General features: G+C 48.5%; 1 protein-coding gene across 1 annotated transcript in view; it reads left to right on the forward strand.

Annotated features, from left to right (window-relative positions):
• Positions 1-22,265, forward strand: part of CACNA1G (calcium voltage-gated channel subunit alpha1 G) — a 145,680-nt gene that overhangs the window by 64,900 nt on the left and 58,515 nt on the right. The window contains 5 exon segments of the mRNA XM_029959986.1: positions 13,258-13,409; positions 13,946-14,131; positions 15,258-15,372; positions 15,993-16,148; positions 20,366-20,434. Of these exon segments, the coding sequence (XP_029815846.1) occupies positions 13,258-13,409; positions 13,946-14,131; positions 15,258-15,372; positions 15,993-16,148; positions 20,366-20,434 (678 nt within the window).

Consider the following 22,265-nt stretch of genomic DNA (forward strand, 5'->3'; position numbering starts at 1 on the left):
ACTGGGGAGATGTGGCTGTGCTAAATGTGTTCCTTTGAGCCAGCAGCTTCCCCCTGATGCCCTGATGCAGTCTGGCTGTCTAACTGTTGTTTTCAGTACACATTAAACAGCAACACACTCCAAAGTCCTGCAGGTTTCACCTTCATCTGCTGCCCTTGGTGGGAGCTCTGCAGGGAAGCTTGAGTGATTCCACCTTTATTTAATAATCTCAGGAAGATCATCTCTGAAGGCGCTGGGGGGAGGTGGCTCGCAGAAATGAATAAACAATTATATTGCTCCTTTGGCTGAAAGGTGAAAGCAGATCTGCCCTATGTTTGCTGTGGCTGTCCAAGGGATGGATTGTCAAGGCTTGTTTCCCTTTACCAGGAGCACCTTTGGGAGATGCTGGTGTGGGCTCCCACTGTGCGTGTACCAGGGGGACCATCCCACTGGGACGGGAGGCTGAGCAGACTCCCATCATCAAACACCCTAAAGGCTACACAGCTCCTTAATTCTTTGGCTTGGGAGAAGTAGGACAGGGGGGTGTGGGCTTCTGCCCAGGCCAGTGGTGAGTCCCAGAAAACAGCTGGATGCGAAGATGAAGATTTTTTGTGGTGGTTTTCGGGTAACAAGGGTGAAGGGAGCTGATAAACGTGGGGGGACTCCAGACGCTGTGGGTGGTTGCTTTCTTTAACAGTATTTTCAAGCTACTAGTGTTCCAGATTCCTTTCTCCCAGGCATTTGGAGGGAATAGCGGAGCTTGTTTTTATTAGTTCATCTGCTTGAAGTGGCGGCAGAGAAGAGAGAGGTGTTTTTTTGTAAACTCGGGAGGCTTATGGTCGGCAATTTCATAATCTGACAGTTACGAGAGCAGGAATTAGAGGGGTGAAATGCTGAACCAGGCCTTTCTGCAGAGATTATAAACACCAAAACGTGAATTTTTTTCTTTTAGAAGAGCCTTTCCTAAAAGTGCAAGTGACCAACCGTGTCAAATTTATCTTTACTGGCTGATGTTTGCAAAGACGTGAGGGGTCTTGAAGAGTACTTGACTCTATGACTTTCTATATTAAGCTCTCTGCTTATTTAAGGAATATTTACCTCTTGGGTTTTCCACATGCCACTGTGGCCCCACCAGGCTATATTAGGGTAAATATTTTGAGGACATGTTTTAAGGTGCCAAAAACCTTGTGTTGTTTAGCAGCCCTTTGGTACAGGGGAGAGGACACACTAGCAGCTACTCTGTGAGAGGAAGGATAGGCTGGAGGTTGCTCAAGAAGGAAGAGGCTTCTGCCCTCCCCATCTGTCCCCAGCAATACTGAGTGGGATTCAGCAGCTCTGGGACCACCAGAGCATCCTGAACTTCAAGACAGGAGCTGGTGAGCTGAGACTGTCATTATAGCCTGGGAGAAAAGTTGGCTCCTCTGGAGGTTTGATGTCTCACCTTGGGACAAGCAGCTTGGAGGGACCTACTTTTCTCCAAGGAAGATGCCTGGAAGACTGAAACAATCTTTCAGTCACTTGCTTAACAGACTCAGCAACCAGAGAAGGCCAGGTTGGGATATGTAGGACAAGAGTGGTTCTCTGAAGGCACATAAAAGTGAGTGGCAACTGTGAGTGTGTTGAAAACATTGGCTCCCACCTCTTGCTGTTTATTTGTATTTACCTGCCAGTCAACCAGGCCAGACTGAGCACCCATGGCCAGGGGTGCTGGGTGCTCATACCAAAGGCAGTTCATGTCCCCCAGAGCTCCTCTCCACAGAGCACCTTCCACAGTAAAGTCATTGTCAGCACATGTTTTACCCTCGTATGGCTGAGGCTTCAGGAGCTGGGTTTCTTCTTAAGTTCTTTTTGACATGAGCTCGCTGACTTTCCGTGGTGGTGCGTTGGCGACACTTTCTCACTCACCACCAGGTTGTTTCCACGTGATTCTTGCACGTGGGTGAGCCACAGATACACCTGACTGGGCATAACTCTGCGTTTCCTGCCCATCCTCTCCACCTCACCCATCCAGCTCCAGCTCCTGCTGTTCTCCTGGTGGCTGGGCTGGTGGGAAGGAGGCAGAATGGTGTGAGGTGCTCAGCACTCGCCACGTCGCGGCTGCTGGGCAGCAGTGTGAAATTTTCCATCAGGGGAATGACAACCAGATTGCCACGGATTATTAATGTGGCTGCTAAATAGCTTGTTTTTCTACAGAGATGAAGCAAAATGCAGGTAGAAACTCTTAGCTTTGGGTAGAGGAATATAAAGGTGATTTAAAGGTAGACTCCAGGGGATTTTTAAATACACTGTTGAACCAATTGACTGATTCGCCTTAGGGAAGCTGAGCCTCTGCAGCACTGCGGGTTCAAACGGCTGGGGCTTTGCAAAAGTCTGTTCTGCCATAGAGCAGGAGTAAAATGTGCTGCTAAACCAGAGGGTTTCTTTGCTGCTTTCCCCCCAGCCCTGGCTGTAAGCCAGGCTCTGTTCCATAATGTGCTGCTTTTATTTTCCTTTTTTTCCTCCAAGTCCTTTCTTGGAGTGAAATGCAAAGGCTTTAGTACAAGGCGTGATGTTGGACTCCTCAGCAGGGGAAAGAATTCGGCAAGGGCTTCCTTGAGGAAGGGCTTTGGGGTTTTGTTTTTGTTTTTAAAATCTGGTTCATATTGAGCTGCCTGGCTGTTCCGAGTTTCCTTGTCTGAACTCGCATTGTATGAACTATACCCTACATATTCATTTGTTTAAATAGCACTTGAATTTCAGCCGCCGTCTCTGCGGTGTTTTGCCATTGTTAACATAACAAGAAAGAGACTGGAGAGTCCTGCACTGGCCTCCCCAAAGCTGCAGTTGGTTCAAATCCTTGACTGGAGCTTGTGTGGAGTTGGATCTAGATTGATCCGACACCCTGGTGTCTCTGAAGGAAGGAAGAAGAAATTGGTTCAGACCTGTGGGGAACCTTTTGTTAATTCTTAAAAGCAAATTGGAGAGGTGACAAGGGTGAATGACTCTGTGGGACAGCACCCAAGGAGAAATGCTCATCATCCATGGGAGACAGTTCTTCAAGGAAGTGGGATGAGGCAATGCCTGACATCCCCCCAGCATGAGTACAGCCGGTGGAGTACCCCCAGCTACAGCAACGTGTTGTAGGGATCTACAAGGCCACAGTGCCCCAAGCCAAGGTGTGTAAACTCCTTCTGCAGGAGACAGGAGCAGCCTAAGACGGTGGCAATATCTCAGGCTGAATTCCTGGTGCATCCTGCTGCAGGGGAGTGTGCAGAGTACAGATGATATAGAGTTGTCACTGGTAACATTACGATCTAATAGCTGCTGCAACACGGAAATATCAACCATCTGTGCCAAGGAGTCAAAGGAAACCTTGCTGGCATAATGCATTAAAATGTCTATTTGTGTAAACAGTCGAGGATGGAGAAAATGGGAGTCATCATAATCAGTGTCAGAGAACATGAAATTTTCAGGTAACCAGGATGATGGAGAGGGAAGGTGAGGGGTTAGAAAACTTGCCAGTGTGGAGCAACCATTAGGCTGCAAGTTCAAGCATTAATAATAGTCACCCAGATGGTATTTAGGTACTTCTGCCTGAATTCAGTGTGCAGGAAAGAAGGTAACTGAAAATTATTAGCTGTCATGACACCTACTGATTGATTTCTCTTTGTGTGAGGAAAAGTGGATTTTTCCATGGAGGAGTGGTGTAAGGGAGCTGGGCAGTGGGAATTTGACAGGCTGGTGCCCCACGTCTTGGGGTGCTTGAGTGCCCAAAGTTCTGGACAGGCTGGAAGGCAGCAGTCTGGATTACCTGTATGAGCACTGCCTCAGAAGATAAAGGCATCTTTGGGAACAGAAGCTTCTAGGACTTGGTGGTCAAGAGCATCCTAATTTCCACCAGTTTCAAGTCCAGTTGAATGTTTTGCTGCTGGTGGAAGACAGATGTAGATTTGTCAGGCACATGGAGACTGCTCCTTTGACATCTATGTGACATCTGTGAGCCAAAATGAGATCTTGCCAGGTGCTCATTCACCTCCCCAGAAGGCTGTGAAGGATCCAGGGATCAGCTGCAGGTCACTCTTGTCTGGCTGCACAGGGCACTAATGGGAAACACTGTGTCCCCTCCAGCCTCCATACCTGGTCAATCCAGGATATCTGAACTTTGGCTTCTTTGGTCTGCATTTGTGTCAGGTCTTCAGGTCAGGATGGAAGGGAATCCTTTATTTTTTTTTTAATATTTTTTGTATCTCTTGCACCTCTTTTGAGTTGTTTCCCGAGAGTGCAGGGACTCAAAGATCTGTCCTGCATCCACACAGCACCTGGTGCTGCACTAGGGGCTCTCTGCATCACACACCAGTGCAAACCAGTGCTGTATCCCTTAACCCTGCACCCTGGCTGCCTTACTGCAACTAGGGCCTTAATAGTACAGCCCAACTTTTCTCTGTGGTGTAATTTCTAATTTGATGAATTCCCTGTATGAATCTGATTCATTGGGCTTTGTTTCAGGAGGGCACTTAGGCAGGTGTGTGCATCCCTAAATCGAGGAGACAGCCTTTCCCTGGACAACCTCCTTCTGCCCCGGGCTCTTCCCGGGAGCTCACCAGGTCTCGCGTTCATGCACTGTCTTCTCTTCCTAGAGGAATCTGCACTTCCACTCGGGTGCACATCCCATGTCTCTATTTAACTCCATTACACGTCTCTCCAGCCCCATGCCAGCTGGTCTCAGCCAAGTGATCAAAGCCTTGGCAGCGCAGCGAGGCTTTCCCTCCCTCGGCGCCTGCTGGCTTTGCCCAGCGCAGGGCTTGGAGCTACCTGCAACTTAATTTCTCAGCACTCCAACTGCACAGGGCACTCCCAAGGCAGGAAAATGAGGTGCCCTATAGATTCGCACGTGCTGTATTCAATTAGCTCCCGCTTGTGCAGAAATTACTCTTATTAGCAGCTTGTTGTTGTTGTTGGAGACTGGAGGAGTCAAGTCAACACTAATGGAAGTCAGAGCTGTTAATCACTAGGATAGCTGACTTCAAAACCAGCTCTCTGTTTGTTATTGGGGGTAATTCTTTTTATGGACCTTGGGGGGTTCTCCTGCTTCTTGGGGATTTGAAGGATTCGAGGATCTTGTAGGAACTCGCGTGTTTTAATTGACTCACTCATGAATCTCCTCCAAGGGGTAAAAAAATACAGGGATGCCATGGCCCTCTTAGTCATTAAAAAATGGTCTGTGCGTATAAAGCAGACTTTATTCTGGTTCTGGAGACTGAACGATTTGAAAATTTAAATGAGATTTCATGAAACTGGAAAGGGTATTTTTTTTATCAGATAATTCAGTTCTCTGCATGCTTTAGCAATGAGACTATGTGGATTCCTTGACACCTGCTAAAGTTTTCTTCAGCTCCCTGGTTGGGGAGGCATAAGTGTCAATCCTTTCCTGTTAATTTATTTCAGAGGCTGGAAATACTCGGGCTGCCTTAGATCCTATCATTACAGCTGTTGTTTCAGCTGCCATCCATACCCCCGTGTTATCTCTGCCCAGGCAGCGTTCAGAAGAGACTCCAGCTCAGTGAAATGGGAAAATGATGTGTGCTTTCAAAACTCACTTCATCCCTGTATGGATGAAAAATCGCTGCTCTCTGCAGATAGCCAGGCGCTTCTCTCTGCTCCTCCTTTGATTATTGTGGTTGTTCCCCTTGGGTGGGAGCCAGCAAATTCAGCTAGAGCATCTGGAGCACCCTCAGCTTGCACCAGCAAATGCTTTTATCTATAAGCGCTTCTGGTTGCTGATTGTTGGTGATTTCCCAGGGATCAGCCCATTTTTGTCCCCAATTCTCCTGGCAGAGGTTGGTCCCTGTTGCCACCCATGACTCTGCCCTGCTGCTGCCCCTCATGTCCTCACAGAGCCCACCCTGCTCAGCCCCCAGTGGGAGCAGGGACAGGAGCTGAGCACTTTTTCCCTTGTCTCTGCTGGATTTCAGCACTTTGTTGCAATTGTTTTTTTGCTGATGTTAGGAAACGACTGGCTTTTCCCCCATGGACGTCTGTCAGCATTAGAGATAGTGTTACCAGCATCAGAAACCTGGGTTCAGCAGAACTGTGCAGGAGCCCTACAGTGACAGCCTTTTACTTTCTCTTTTTTTATTTCCCCCCTCCCCCTGGTCCCTTCTCAAGTACTAATGGGGAGATAAGTTTCAAACTTGGTTTAGATTAACCAGAAATAGAGGGCTTTAAATCTCAAGTACTTACAAGGTGTGACCAAGTGGAAATGCAGCTTTTGTTCGACTTAAGCTCCTTCGAAACCTGGGCAGAGGGATGAGCTAGTACATGTTTTTCCTGCATTTTCTGGGATAATATTCATCCAGAAATCTCAAGCTGAGAGAGATAAGGAGTTCAGGGAAGAATATCTGCTGTGCCTCCTGAGAGTGGTTAGGAGAGCCCAGCCCCAGAGCTTGGTGGAGGAGAACATGGTCTGTGCATCTTGTTTATGGTCCTGGGCAGTGATGGTTTATGGCAGTCCCCTCAGGGTGGGTTGATGTGGTTTTCTGTCAAGCTTGGGGCTCATCCCCTCGTTTGCACCCCAGTCTCAAGTTAGACAGGAGGTGCATAGGAACATATGGGCAGTCAGGGCCAGGGAATTTGGTTGTTGGCCACGGTTCCTCAGTAGGGATGTGCTGTATAGGAAGGCCTTGCACCAGAAGGTGCCATACCCACAAAACTCAGCTCCTTCTCTCTGCACATGTGGGGTGGGAAGGGACATTTGACTGGAATGGGGAAGACTGGGTGGAAGGAGAGGAGATTAGTGGCAGTGGTGGAAGGGGAGTCCCTCCTGTGCAAACAGCTCTGATTTCTCCGAAATGAAAGCTGCTTTCCTCCCTTTCTTAAAGCATTACTTGCCATGGCATGAAATATTCAGCCTTCATTCAGCCCGTAAGAAAATCCTCCTTTCCCATGCGGTGAAGGGATGAAACCGGACTTGTTCGCTTGTCTGTCAAAGTCATTTCCTTTTAATAAATGCTTATAAATCCTGAACATCCCAGCAGTCCTCCTCCCGCCCGCCGAGCAGTGAGCGCGCTGCCCTTTCTGTGTCTCCAGCCCCAGGAGGAGCAGAGCAAAAACTGCTACTTGCTGAATTGTTTTCTTTAACCAATTTGGCAAAGGATGAGTAGAGGAAGCCTATCAGTTTGTGGGGCTCTGATGAAGCACGGCTCAGGTTCACACTGCTAGACCCAGGACAATAGTTAGAGCCTGATACCTTTTAAGGAGCCCCAAAGACAATGAATGTCATTGCTGAAAATATGCGTGGATTGAGTTTCTATTTATAAAGTCACAAGTGGCTCTGGAGCCAACAGGAGCTGTATTTACTGCACCAAAGTGGTGTTTTGGATGGCTGTGGCTCGGTGGGTGCACCGAGGCAGGGGGAATAACATGGATGTGATGAGGGCAGTGCATGGAGAAGGCTCATGGGTTGACTGAGGACAGAGCCATGAGCTATCAGTGATGGGGAATCGAGTGTGGGAAAGGGCAAAGAAAGGGCACCTCATTTTGTTAATTAAGAACTGCTTCTGTTCATCACAGTTTCTTGCATTTTGCCCCAGGACTTGTAGTCTGGCTCCTGTTTCGAGGTGGACCCAGTGCATGCCTGCACCCACGTGGAGGGTGGAGAGGATCTTAACAGAGCAGTGTCAGGTTGAAAATCCCCATCTTTGTGTGACCCATTTGATTTTTTTCGTATGTATATATATTAAAAATCTGCAAGTGATGAGTCAGTAAAACGTTGTTGGTGTTTCCTGTGAAATAGCTGAGGTCGCTATTTTCTTTCTGTGTTATTTTTCCTTAGTTGCCATGGTAATGATTTCAGAAAGGTTTTATTCTGCAGCCCTTTGAATGGTTTAGAAGTTTTCACGGTCTTCTGGATCCACTCACAGAAGCAGAGTGATATCATAAAGATATCCCTCGGGATCAGGAGGGATCTGCCTCCTGGCTGGTCGCCCCATCCCTCCCTCTGTGTTGAGACAGAGTGTTTTTTTCTCTTTCATTTTATTGTTAGCAAGATAGAGAGGAAAGACCCTGGGGTGCTTTTGCTCTTTTGTGCTGGCATCCCAGGGGCAGAGGCTGGGCAAGACCAGGCTTGGCTGCAGCCTGGAGCTCACTGCGTGGGCAGGGGGGCTGTGGGATGGATGGATCTGTGCCAGCCATGCCTTTGCCACTGGGTGCAGGTCTGATGATGATGAAGAGCCTGTGCCCTATATGGGTCACTGCTGGAGGAGGGCAGGAGTTAGAAGCCTTGTAAGCTCTGTGCACTGTCTCTCAGGACACTTGGTTGCACTTCATCCTGCGGCAGGATTTGTTTTTCAGGAATTGGGGAACACAACCCTCAGGGCTTGCACTTTTCATGGCCCCAGCCCCGCCCTCACCTTTTTCCCAACTTTGTGCCTGCAGCCTCACTTGCTCAGCAGGCACCTCGGAGTCCTGTGCACAGGAAGGAATAGCATGTCCCCAGATGGAAATGGACCACATCCCTTCTGCCTTCGGAAAACTCACTCATGAGCTTCTACTCAGTTTTAAAAAGAGGAAAAAAAGGAAAGAAATGTCTTACAGCCTATTTCTGAATGCTGAAAAAGGGCAAGGTACTGGTGCAGCTTTGAGATACCTCCCGAGGCACCCTGGGGACATCTTCTCTTGCCTCCTCCTGTTCACCCCTGCAGTGCCCTGCTTGGTGCCAGACAGCCCTGCCTGAATCCTCCAGGCAGGGTGCAGAGAGCATTCCCTCCTCGCTGCCTCCAGTTGCACCCTGCCAGGCAGGGTTAGGGCTGGGTGTGTGCCCGGGGCTCACCTCCTCCTGCGCCTGTGATGCCGTGTGGTGTTTCTGAGCGATGCTGCCCTGTCTGCTCGTATTTCATGTGCTGCCAGAGCTTGTCAATGTGCTGTTTGGTACATCAACAAATCGACACTACACAAACGGAAAGCTAACAGGGAATGATTTATCCAGGACAACACGTCTGTGTGTCCAGCAAGGCGAGATGTCCTGGAAACAAAATTCAGTGTTTACCGAGGACTCATCGGAAGAGCGGGTGTTTCGTGCCACAGCTGAAATCGTGCTTGGATCTCACTCTTTCTGGGTGTTGCTTGTTTAATCATAGGATGCTTTCCTTTTAATTAGTCACTGCTGCTACTGATGAGAGAATTAGCAGACTCTTCTTTTAATGGAGAAGCTGAGGCTGTGGCAGCTGTGCTGTAATGGGAGTGGTGGGCAGAGGCTTTGTGCTGCATAGAAACCCCAGGCTGTGCACCTCAGGCTCTGCTTCCTGCAGAATACCCTTTTTAGGGTGGACCTGGAGGGTTGTTTTTTTCCACACAATATATCATTTAGTCAAAGGAAGGATGTTACCTCCCCCAGCTGCTGTGTTCTGGCCCTTCAGAGGGGAAGGCTGAGTGATTTTACCGTCTCTTTTCCTCCCAGCCCAGCGAGGACACACAGAGCTGGTTGTGTGCCAGGAGTCAGTGACTCTTCTCAGGTACATCATGTCTAGAGCTGGTCGATAGTGTTTTGATTAGACAGTTATTGTCAGAAAATGGCAGTTTATCACATTTGAAGCTGTCGGTGGGAGAGGAGCATTTTCAGTGAACTGGCCTAAAAAAAATCCCAACTTTATTGGAATATATTGTCTGAAATATTTGAAGTGTCCATTTGAACAGTTGGGGAACAAAAAGTTCCATGTTCTTCTTCAAGCTGACTTTTATTTATGTTTTTTAATTTTGGTTGATTTACAGTACAGAGCAAAGGGATAAAGGAATGGGGACTGAAATGGAGAGAAGTACTTCCAAGATTTTGTGCACAGTGTTTCATTTTGCCAAGTCTGACACTCTGCATTCCTGCTTGGGATGGGATGACAATTTCAATTTCAATAGGAGAGAAAAAGCCACGTTCCTGCTTGTATTGTAATGATGTCTCAGGAAAAATGTCTCAGACATGTTTGTGATTTCTCTAGAGCAGAAGCATCTTATAACCGGTCTTATTTTCTATATACGTCTGTGGCTTCATGAAAATCCCATAGATGGCATTCTCAGAAGGGTCTGAGTCCCCACTGCCTGGCTGGGTTCCCCCTGGGCAGGCTCATGATCACAGCCCACCTCTGTTTATGTAAATAAATCCCAGTGGTGCTCATGGCAGGGGTCCATGCGGGTGCCCCATGGACTGGCTGTGCCGATGTGTCCCTTGAAGGGGATGTTGAGCTGTTGCAGGGGGCTCATGAGCTGCCCTGGGGATCCTCAAGAGGGACTGAGGGTCTTGGGGGAGAGTGCTCCACAACTGGCTGTGAAATCCTCTGAGTGATTTGCATCGTCCCATCTCAACTGTTTAGGCATGTGTTGTTTCCAGGAGCAAAATAACTCAGCCGATTTCAGCTGGGTCTGGTTGGGGTGTGCTTCCAGTGGAGGATCAGCTCACCCTCCCCAGCAGAGCTCCAGGCTGCTCTGGAGACCATTCTCTGTTCCTAGATGGGTGAAAGGGAAGTTTTCACTTTCTCTTTCAACCCATTTTGGCCATTAATCTTAGATTTTTGGATATTAATTCTCACCTCTGGTTCATCAGATCCCACTCTTCATTTTTATTATATCTACCCAGTATCTCAGATATTAAAAATGGTTTCCTGTAAGGGAAGTGGAAAAGAGTGTGTGGAGAGGAGGAATGGGAGGCCAGGTGGCTTTTTTTAGGGTGAAGCAGGGGTAGATGGGTGGATTTGGTGCTGCTGTGGGTGCTCAACATCACCTTGTTGCATGGGCTGATCCATAGCCCTCCCACACCAGTGCCAGGGGCTCTCCTGAGCTGGGTGGTCTGGGAGGGATATTTCATGGGCTAGGGGAGCCACAGCCCTTCCCGTGGGTGCTGAAGGTCCTGGGAGAGTTGCAGAGTAGGTGCTACTCCCCCTCTGGCTCCCCACGTCACCCAGCTGTGCTCTACCAGTGCCTCCCATCTGGATTTTCACACCCCAACAACATCTCCAACCAGAAGGTGCTCGTGAAGTGCAAAGTTTCATTACTCTGTGCTATTAACATGTCATCCCTTCCAAGGCTGCTGGATTTTCCATGTCAGCCTCCATGAGGAAGGGATTGTTGTGGCTGCCTGAGATGTTGGGCGCCGCTCACGCGTTGAGGGGTTTAACTGGGTTGTGCCTGCAAGGCCAGTTGGATTTGGCAGTGCCACCACAAAGAGGGAACAGAGGGTGGAAATCAGCCTTCAGGGCCCAGGATAGTGGCGCTGATGGATGAAAAGGAAAGCTTCCAGGAACACGTCTTCTTTCCAGCAGGATCACTGCGGTACTGATCACAGCCTGCCTCGGTGCTGGGGCACTCATAAATGAGTTGGCATTTTTTTGTGACTAATGTAGACTTTCAGCTATTTGAAATTGTCCTGAGGTGCAGCTTGACATATAAGTTCTCGGCCTATTTATTACTTTGTGTCTGAGTGTTCCCATAGGTACATGGCTTTAAACCAGGGCTGCGATTAATATTGGGAGCTGGAGCTGTATTTTAGCTGTAGATCAGTGAGCAGGTGATTTGGGCTGCGTGTATGGTGTGTTTGGCAAACTCTAGCCAAGGGATCTGTTCCTCAGCGAGGATGTGTGAGGTAAAAGCTGTGTTCAACACTCTCTGTTTTTGCTTTTTTATTACATTTTCTTCTAAGTGCTGCTGTTTACCCCTTCACTATACTGTGTCATCACAAGCTCCCACCAATATCAGTGCAAGTCTGCAGGGGTTACACTACCACACTGAGATAACATCAGGCCAATTTGGGTCCCCATCTGACCTCACACTGGGTTGGAGGAACTTGAGCTTCAAAGGCTGAGCCTGGACACTTTAACCCTGGGAAAGAGAGAGTTGAATGCCTGCATGAATTTATCTGTTATTTGCCAGTGTGTGTCTGTGAAGCCTTTGGTTGCTGTGGTTTTTTGGGGCTCCAAAACACAGTTGACAAGTGTTGACCCTGCCCCTGAGTCCTCCCCTCTCATGGTTGCCGTGGTGTTGGGGTTGGGTCACCTCATGTCAAATCCTACAGCTTGTGCTGTGGTGTGGCAGCTCCTGCTCTGTCGTAGGAAGTTTTTGGTCAGTCATGAAGGTGTTTCATGTAGCTGGTGGGTGCAGCCAGCTGCATTTGCTGCACATTGTGTTCTGTCATGGCATGGCTGCTGTGAACGTGCACATCTGGCCATAACCCACCACAGTGTGCAGGCATCTAAAGACGCCCGGGTGGTTGGTTACATGTGGGGGTTTAGAACAGTATCTGAGTGAGTTAAATGCCAGGCTACCCAAGAGGAGTCCAGCACTCGCTGTGTGTGAGGTGTTTTGTGAGCTGTGCCAGCCCACTGCCCTGTGCCACCTCGGTGTTGCTGACGTGACCCCTCGGCCATCTGCCAGCGGGATGTCGGCTCCTGATTTTAATGAAACCCTTAAGCAGAAACATGCAGTTGCGGCCGTGTGTTGGGGTTATATGGGGAGAAGGGATCTGATACTGAGGATTCTGTTCCTGTCTTTGCCACTGACTGATCCTAAACAGACTACACCACCGGTTTTTGTCTTCTACCATATGTTTTCCAATAATGCCCGCCCACCCATCGGGGAAAGCGCAGCGCTGGGCATCTGCAGGCATTGTTGGGAACCCTCTGTGAAATATGCTACAAAAACATGAAAGGTATTAATTTAGGTCTAAGACTACTGGGAGTCTGTTCGTTAAGGTTTTTTCATACCTCTGTTTTTAAATTACCACTCTGGAATGCCAGTATCGGGCCCTTCCTCACTAGCAGATTTGGGGCCTCCTGGTAACAAGATTTTTCTGAGCCATTCCAGCTATATCACCTCAGATCTCTGCTTTTGAAAAATCCTAGCCTAAATCTTTTGATGAGCTACTAAATAAAAAAACAGGCCCTAAAGGGATATTTATGTGAGAAAACGGTCCAACTTTTCCCTTCTGCGTAAGGAGAATCAGCTTGGGGGATGTCAGAGCATTAAGCCTCAGTACATGCCACTTCTGCATAAACCTCCTGAGGTGGTACTAAAGCTCTGATTAATGTGAAGTCCATGTCTGGATTTACCTGCTGAATTTACAACAGGTTTCTAAACCTTAAATACTCTGCTAGTATTTTTCTTCTGTCTCCTGGGCTTTGAGTGAGCTATTGCCATTCTCTCACCACACCATTAGCATCAGTATTTTCACACTTGCAGTATTGCAGCTTGTTGTGTTTCCACATGTGATTTTGGATATCAGGCTGTGCTGTTTACTTTCTCCCTTTCCTCCTCTTCCTTCCCCAGCCGGAGGAACTTACCAATGCCCTGGAGATCAGCAACATCGTCTTCACAAGCCTCTTTGCTCTGGAGATGCTATTGAAAGTCCTTGTTTATGGTCCTTTTGGCTACATTAAGAATCCATACAACATCTTTGATGGGATCATCGTGGTGATTAGGTACAAACCTTGAGCTTTCTTTATGTGTGTTTCTCCTCATTTGGCTGTTTAATTAAACAGAAAGTAATGGAGACTAGGCATAAATACCTTCCTGTGACAATTTACACTTCTCAGTGTAAATTAATGCACTTAGACACGGTTCCTAATACACACCTTGGGATTATTTTATGGTCATTTTAGAGAGAGGCCCGGGCAGAAAGCTATCAGTCCTGATGTCCTGGGAAGGTCTGGGATCCAAATGGCACAACCAGTGCCCAATTAAGTATCTCTCTGGTTTTTTGGCATGTGCAAAGGCTGTAATTGCCCCTGCAGCTGCAGCCACTGATTTGCAGGCGTATTTTTGACACTCAAGTAGGGCTCTGCTCTTTGCAAGCCTGGACAGAGTCCAGATTGCCGTGGGCACTGGCAGCACATCTCTACCCACTTTCCACCCCTCTTCTCTCTGAATTTCACCCTCCCTTTGCTTCCTGCCCTCCATGCCTTTGCATTAGGCTTTGTCCTGCCATCCTGCATTGACCCTGTTTTGTCTTCCTCAGCGTGTGGGAGATAGTGGGCCAGCAAGGTGGAGGGCTCTCGGTCCTGCGCACCTTTCGGCTCATGCGCGTGCTGAAGCTGGTCCGCTTCATGCCAGCCCTGCAGCGCCAGCTCGTCGTCCTCATGAAGACCATGGACAACGTGGCCACCTTCTGCATGTTGCTGATGCTCTTCATCTTCATCTTCAGGTGAGCGCCTCCCATTCCCCGTCATGAGGGTTGCTTTGGAATTTTGGGTGGGATCCCGTGGTGACAGAATCCATACCCAGACAGGGCTGAGCTGAGCAGTCCCAGGAACAGCATTGCTGGCCAGCACTGGCAGTGGCTTGCTGCCCTGACCAAATTATCACAGTTGGCCAAATGAGACATTTGTCTTTGCAAGATGATTTACGAGGAAAGTCTTTCAGGCTGGACCATTCCTTGACATCATCCCAAGACAGCTGTCCCTTTACTTTCTGACTAACCAGGTGCTAAAAATATTGCCAAGGTGAGGGTGATGTTCCTATAAAGAAGTCAGATGTGGTGGTGCTTGTGCTCTCACATGGCCTCTTCTTCTGAGAAGTGGAATTGTTAGAAGTAGGTTTGGCATAACCTTGTATTTTTGGATTTTGGTCTAGATATTGAGAAGAACCCATCTCCTTCTACAGCCAGCTATGGTGTTCCAGCAATCCCAGCACTGGGAAGGCTGAAGAACGCCAGTCTCTTCCATGAAATAATGTCCCTTCTTCCAGTGAGACTTTTCACTCCAAAGCTGCCATTTGCAGCTGTGGTGCTCAGTGGAGCTGTAAATAATTTGATTATTCAGGTTACTAGCAGAGAGCAGGGAAAAGCAGATTATTCTTTTAGTATCTATCTATAATGAAGGGTATTCTGTTCTCTTGTCAAAATCGAAAAAGCTGCTTCAAGTCCCCTGATATGTCTTATTCAGGCATTTCACAGAAACTCTTTTTGTCTTCCTAATTCAATTGAAGCATATTTTGCTGAAAATGTGTCATTGCAAAACAGAAAGTCAAAACATTTTGTTTAGAAAATGTTGAAAGGCAATGTTTTGACTTAAAAAAAAAAAAACGAAGCAGAAGAAAAAGAAGGAGCAGACATACTTTTGGGTTGAAACTCCTTGACAGATTTGACCTAAATTCACAACTGGTTTGCGTGATCTCAAGGCATGTTTTTCAGCGAACAAAGGATTCATCTTTTTAAAAAAAAAAAAAAAGAAAAGAGTTGCCCAGGTGAAATCAGGAGACAGTCAGCCCTGCTGTATCCTTAGTGGTTTGTATCAAGCCTTTGTTGAGTCCCTGCTTCCCATCTTGTGCAGCATCCTGGGGATGCACCTCTTTGGCTGCAAGTTCGCGTCGGAGCGGGACGGTGACACACTGCCCGACAGGAAGAACTTTGACTCCTTGCTCTGGGCCATCGTCACTGTTTTCCAGGTACAAAATGGAAAATGCCACAGCTGATGGGCATTTCTGGGATTGCAAAGAGGCTGGGCAGAGCTTAGTGAAGCTCCTTGCCATGGAAAGGGGGCAACCCAAAGCCACAAGAGAAACACATGGGGGGCTTTCGGACTGTTTTTCTGACTAAATCTGAAAGTTGGTGAGGAGGGGCTGCTGAGGCAGGAGGGTCTTGCATTTGCAGGGTGTGGGCTGGGTGGGTGAAAGTAAGTGTAGGGGTGAGGATGGAGAGGGGGAGATCAGGACCATTTGCAGTGATGTTTTAACAAAGTGAAGGACTTCGAGTTGTTCTGGCTGACCAAAGGAAAGGTCTGACCAATGCAATGTTGCACTCTGTCATGGCTGGGCCTGTGCCTGGGTGCAGGGACGAGTCGGGGCAGTTTGCACAGTCCTAACCAGTAGCTTGGGAATCACAGTCTCTTGGTCCTGTTTCTTCTCTGGCTCACAAGATGACTTGGGCTGGATTTATATTCCTGTGGTTAATTTACAGCTACAGTGGTTACCCCAGAAATGGGGTGCTTGTCTGACCTGTCCAGAGCATGGATATCCAGCATGCCATATTCCAGCATCTCCATATTTCTGACACCCTTCCTCTGCAGATTTTGACCCAGGAAGACTGGAACAAGGTCCTTTACAATGGCATGGCATCCACCTCGTCCTGGGCTGCTCTCTACTTCATCGCTCTCATGACGTTTGGGAATTATGTTCTCTTTAATCTGCTGGTGGCCATCCTGGTAGAGGGGTTCCAGACAGAGGTAATGTCCTCACGCTCGTGCCTTTGCTTTCTTCCAAAGTTTCAGGGCCTCCAGATCCTGGAATTTGATTTCTGAGATGGACAGCAATACCTTGAAAAGAGTGGTACAGGGGGGAAAAAAGTGGGGTAAAATATTAGGTCTTCTTTCTGGTTTTTTTAATTCTTTTCCTTTTCTGTAGCCACGGTGCAATTTAATACAGCAAACCCTCTAAATGAAGGGCTTAAATGAAAAGCATTGTTAGCATTAATGCAGGAGTGGGAATTGAGCAGTGAGTCAGGCACTGCGGATGGGATCGCTGCTATGACAGTCTCTTTGAAACAGTTTTCACCACGTTTGTCAGCCAGATTAAAGGCCCCTCCTGAAAACTTACGCAGGCTGGTAAGAGATTAGTGACACGATTATCTTTTTTCATGGTATGCATTCATGGAGCTCTTCCCGTTTCCAGCCCTGCAATGCTCTGCATATTTTAAAGTACATGATTTCTTGTCTCTGCCATCCGCTGCCTTGGGCTGGGAGCTTCCATGAGACATCCTGGATTGCTGGAGGCTTTGGGGAACACTCTAGGTTTGAACTCAACCTCTTTTTCACCCTACTGCTGATCCAGCTGTCCAATGGAGTGAGTGAGCATGTCACCTAGTCCCCCTCAGAGTGGGAGACCTGCAGTGCCCACCTGCTCCCTGCAAAAATTGTCCGACTGTTCAAGAACATCCTTAAGGGAAGGGGATCCTTACACCCTGCCCAGGGGGTTGGTTGGAGAGGTAAATTATAAGCTAAGACTCCTCACTGGGTTCTGCTCATATAGGCTGTGCCTTCTACACACTCTCTGATTTTTATTAGCATTCTGGGGTGACTAAATATTATTTAAGATTTGTTGCATGTATATTATAATATCCTACTACCCTATGAACAGAACTGTTTTTATTATCATTACTATTTTTGGAGCAGAGTTTGGAGTTAAATTAATGGAGTCATCCCAGGAGATAGCAAGAAGAAATATTTTTTTTTTTTTTTGTATCGTCTCTCTCCATGTCGGTGCTTTTCTTTCTTTAACTGTTATTGTTGTAGCTGTTTCTGTCTGTAAATCCCCTACCACCACTCAGCCAAAGGGAAGATCACTGCCAGGTTCTCCCAAACGGCAAAATGTTCCCTTGCCTGAGTGAGAAGAGGTACAAAGCTCCTTGTCTGCTCGTGGTGACAGCTTTGAAACCCAACCTTATTTCTGTCTGGCAAATTGATTCTCTGAAGGTCACCAAAGCGGGACATCACCTGCTGCACCCGCTGTGCAGAGGAAGGGACTCAGCCTTTAAACACAGCAGCTCTTTTGCCAGCCCCTGGCCCTCCAGGGAGGCTGACACCTCTGCTCCTTGGCTCAGCCTGGTTTTCCACCCTAGAGCATTCCTGTGCTCCACCTCTGCCACGTGCCTCTTCCCTGGGCAGCAGTTTATCCCGCACTCGCTCTGTGGCCAGCTGTGCCACGGTGCAACTCCCTCTAAATTCAGGGACTGGCTTTAATGTGCTGTGGTTTTATTCCACTAACCGTGCCCTTGAGGCTGTGTCTACCCTGGAGCCAGGGAGGCGCCTGCAGCACTCCCCAGATTCACTTTTGGCTGTTTTCTGCAGCAGGGCTGCCCCTTCGCCTGCCCCTGCAACTCCTCTGCCAGCGCAGTGCTGGGCTGGTCCAAGCCAGCTCCCCAATATCTGTGTAAGCTGCAAATGTGCTTTAAGTGCTGTGTAAATCAGGGAGGAACTTCTGATTTGGGAAGGCACTGAGACAGCCTGAAGGCAGTGACACTTACACCAGTATTGAGGTGACCACAGGGACCAGGATCCAGCACAGCCTCCAAAGACCCAACTGTCTCTGCTAGTCCTGCCTAGCCATGGCAAGTTTAACTAAGTTGCACCTTATTTCTCTAATTTGTGACTCTGATTACATTGCTATTTTAAATCTCAGGCTTTGATGATGGCTTTTTAATAATAATTTTCCTTCTACATCCTCGTTATTCTGAGTTCTCCACATTCTTCCAGTAGAATGTGATGGGACCAAGAGGTCCCTCAGCTCAACCCAAGTTTCCTGCAGCAGGTGGGGAGCAAACGTCTCTGGAGGTCAGGAGCCAGCTCTGGCCTTGCTGGTTTATGTTTGTTCAGCTTTGCTGGTGTGTAGCTTTGCGAACAGATCACGTTCTAGTTTTTGCAAGCCAGCACACACAGGATCCTCTCCTAAGCAGAATTAATAGAGAGATCATCTCTCGCTGTAAACAAACCCTGGCGTCTCCCTCCCGTGATTGTACTTGACTCTTCTTCTGTGTTGGGTTTGGGTGGTGTTTTTTTTTTGTTTTTCCATTCTCCTTCAGGTTTCTGGGCTGAAACACAATCCTAGGGCTGCTGCCTTTATCTCCCTGGTCCTTGAGTGCCTTTCCTCAATCCGCAAGCACCTCGTTAATTTTAGTGCATGGCTTTGCAGCCCCAGTTGCCAGGCAGCAGATGTATATAAGCAGTTGAGAAACTAAAAGGACCTGTTCCAAACTTTAAATATGGAACAATATATTTTGCAGGGTTGAGTTCCTTTTTTTATTTTTTTCCCCCTCTTTTCCTTTAATTTGGTAACCTGCTTCTCTCCTGCGAGAGGCACATGCAGGACTTTATGCCACGTCGTTGTTTTTGACCACACATTTCCTGATTTAACTGGAACCTGATGTTGGTGCAGGGAAGGTGAGCAGGGGGGACTCTGTTTGATCAAGCTGCTAACTGGAAATTGCTGCCTGACCTCTCAGGTCCCTGCCTTAGAGACTTCTCTCTGAGGCAAGGAGTGACTTCTCTTAGTTGGGCATAAGCTCCTCTCCCAAGGGACTTCCTAATAGTATTATCTCCAAAGCGTATTCTTCCATTGGTAATCCTCCCAGTTTGTGTCCCAATATCCCTGTCTGTTTTCACTCATGGGTTTGTTCCTTCCCCTTCTTTTTACCTTCCTCCCTCCCCGGCACCCCAGGTCCTCCAGCCTCTCCTTTTCCCTGCAGGACATTTACCTGCATTCTAGAGGTAGCATCCTTGGAGAAATACGGATGTTGACTTCTTCTGGGCTTCCACCAGAGGGAACAGTCCCTTCTCCTGCAGTAGAGATTTTGGATGGTGTTTTTCTTGCATCCCTTGCCTATTGCATTCCTATCGGTTTTAGTGGGATTTTCCTTGTGAAAGGAAAAGTGTTTCCATCTTTTCTCTTTCAATGGCTTTTCCATGTCTCTCTCTGTTATAAGCAAAGACTTTAAGTGTCCATCGCTCTACTGGCAACTCCTTCTTAAAATCTTCATCCCAGCCTAGGCTGGGATGAGTTTTGTAACCACTTAGCAAACAGAGGAAAGATCCACTGCCATGGAGGCAAGAAATTAAGCTGGTAGGACAATCTGTGCCCTCCTGCTGCAGCATGTGACCTCCTCTGGCCCCGTGGGATGGGACCAGGCACAGGTGAACTGCTGGAAAGTGAGGAACGGTGGGAGAGCTGCCCCTGAGGAAGGGGAAACACAGCAACGTGGAAAATGGTGTGTGCTTTCCAAGTGGGCAGGGAAAGGCTGACTTTTGGTGCTGTGAAATGATGTTGGGGCCGCTGCTGTGGCAAAGCTCCCCAGGACGGGGCTGTGCTGCCCTGCCTGCAGACCCCTGGTTTAAACTGCTGATTTAAATGGGTGTCTCCACTGACAGGGCTGAGGAGGGATCTGAACTTACAGCAGATTGTGTGTCTCTCCTTAAATTAGGTATTTCACCTGGCTGCAAGAGCACTGATATTGTGTTAATCAAACATTCATTAAAAGCCTCCGTTGCTGCTTAATGAAGGCGTAATAAATAAAGATGCTATTATAGAGCTGCAAAAAAAAAAAAAAAATCATGTTTTCAATAATTAGCTGGTGTTTCATTAGCACAATTATCACTTAGGAGCTGAAGCAAGCTCTGATCGAAACACTTAATTTAAAGGTAAGGCTGGTCCCTACAAAGGGCTTTGCTTCACCTTAGATCTTCCCCTCCTTCCCTGTGCTGAGTGGAACGGGGCAGGTGTCCCAGCCTGGCACTCCATCGTGGCCACACACTGCCCTTCTCCCCCTTCCCCTCTCCTTCCCTGCCTCTTCTTGTGTGTTTTTTGATTCTCCATTCAGTCCTGCTGTTGAAACTGTGAAAATTGAACCCCGCCTTCCCCTTCCTCCCCCTCCCTCCCCCCGTTTCTCCTTCAGGAGATCTCCAAGCGAGAAGATGCGAGTGGGCAGTTAAGCTGTATTCAGCTGCCTGTCGACTCGTCGGGGGTATGTACAGCACATCCCACCACCACTGTGGTTGTCTCTCTCGTGGTGCCTGGTCACACACCGTGGTGCTGTTCTCATTGTAGTAGCTGTCATCCTTTTGGGGTTTATTTGGGTGTTTTGGGAGTGTATTTTCTTTTTCTTTCCTTTTTTTGTCACCCTCATTGTCGAGTCAGCCCTGATTTTAAGTCCCTTCCTTCTCTGAGGGAGCCAGGTAAATTAAGGTGGGTGCTTTGGAGTGGCTGATGTGGCTCCAGCCACAGCTCTCGCTGACCCCTTTCTAGATGCCTGCCCTGGGAAAGGCTCCCCACGAGGCTGTGACAACCTCTCCATGGCACAGTCACATCCTGGGGACCTCCCTAGGGGTGTGGATGGTGATGCTGGTTGCTGAGTGTGCCTGCCGAGGCTCCCTCACGCAGGCGGAGGAGGATGGCCAGGAGTGAAGGGACCTGGAATCAAGCCTGTTTGTGGACACGTGTGTGTGGGAGCCCTGTGCTCTGCAGGACAGGGTAGGACGGCAGCAGCTGCGCCGTGGTGTGTCCAGAAAGGCTGGTTGGAATGCTGGGATTGCCGACGAGATGCCACGTTACAGCCCAGCCAGGATGTGAAATGGTCCCGTCCAGGTCTGAGGAAACTGTGGATCTCCAAAGTGCAGCACACCCCAAACCTTACCCTTCTGCCAACCTCCTCTTTCTCTTTACCACCCCCTTCCCTTTCTGTCCTTTCCAAGAAGCCTGACTTTTCCCTCAGCCCAGAAGCCCTTTCCCCTTGTATCCCAGTGTATCAATCCCTTCGGTACAGGCTGCTTTAGCTGTGGTACCGCCTGGTCCACCTTGACGTTCCCTCGTTTCCCGAAAGGATTTTAACTCCCTGTTCTCTCCTAACCCCTTTTCTATCCAGAAAGGCAAACTGGGAGTGCAAGAACAGGTAACGGGCAGCAGCCACGGCTGCGAGATGTTTGCCTGCACCATACTGAGTCTGGCACGTGGTGTTTGGGAGGGGATGTTCACTGTCCTCCAGACATGGGGTTTGGTGCTGGGGAAGGGGGTGGGAAGTCCCCATGTAGCTCTGCTTTTCCGTCTCAGCACACATCTCATTGTGCCCCCTTAAAACTTTCCTTCAGGCTCTTAAAGAGCACTCCAGGAATACAAATCATGTAAAATTCTTCCCATTATTTATTTCTTTTTAATAACCCATTAGGGAGAATGAGTAATTCCTGGCAGGCCCGCTGACAGGCTGAGCCGGGAGCCTCCGGGGGAACATACCTGGAGCCAGCTGGAGCCCCTGTTCATACAGACACGGGTCTGACTCCAGCAAAGCTCGGGCCAGCCTGGCTTTACTGCTCCCCCTTGCAAGGTGCATTCCTGACCTTCTCAGACTGCATCTTGCAGGATGAGCTTCCCTGAATAGCACAGAAGTTCTGGATTGTTAGGAGGGGAAGTTTTGAGCCAACACTTCACGTCACACTCTCTTTTGCCTTGAAAATGTGTCTGAGTGTCCAGTCTGCCTGGAAAAAATATCTTTAACAGTTTAGTGACCCCGCTAAATAGGGGGGCAGTACTGGGGTTCAGCCTTCTGGGGTTTTGCCTAACAATGAGGTGCAGGGCACTGACTTGTGTTGGATCCATCTCTTCCTCCTGTCCCACGCTGGGGTCCTTCTGGGATTTTTCAGTCAACAGGTACCCGAGCACCAAACCTCAGCAGCGCTGGCCAGGGCTCCTGGGGACGCAGCTTAGCCTTGGTGGGGTTTCCTGGGGCTCCTGGGCTCTCACAGCTAAAGTGAGGGTCTGCTTGGCTTCTCCCATCCCAGCATCTTCCCTCTCTTCCCACCTCT

Source organism: Manacus vitellinus, unplaced genomic scaffold (genome assembly GCF_001715985.3).
Source record: "Manacus vitellinus isolate BGI_N305 unplaced genomic scaffold, ASM171598v3 scaffold_24_pilon, whole genome shotgun sequence".
NCBI lineage: Eukaryota > Metazoa > Chordata > Aves > Passeriformes > Pipridae > Manacus > Manacus vitellinus.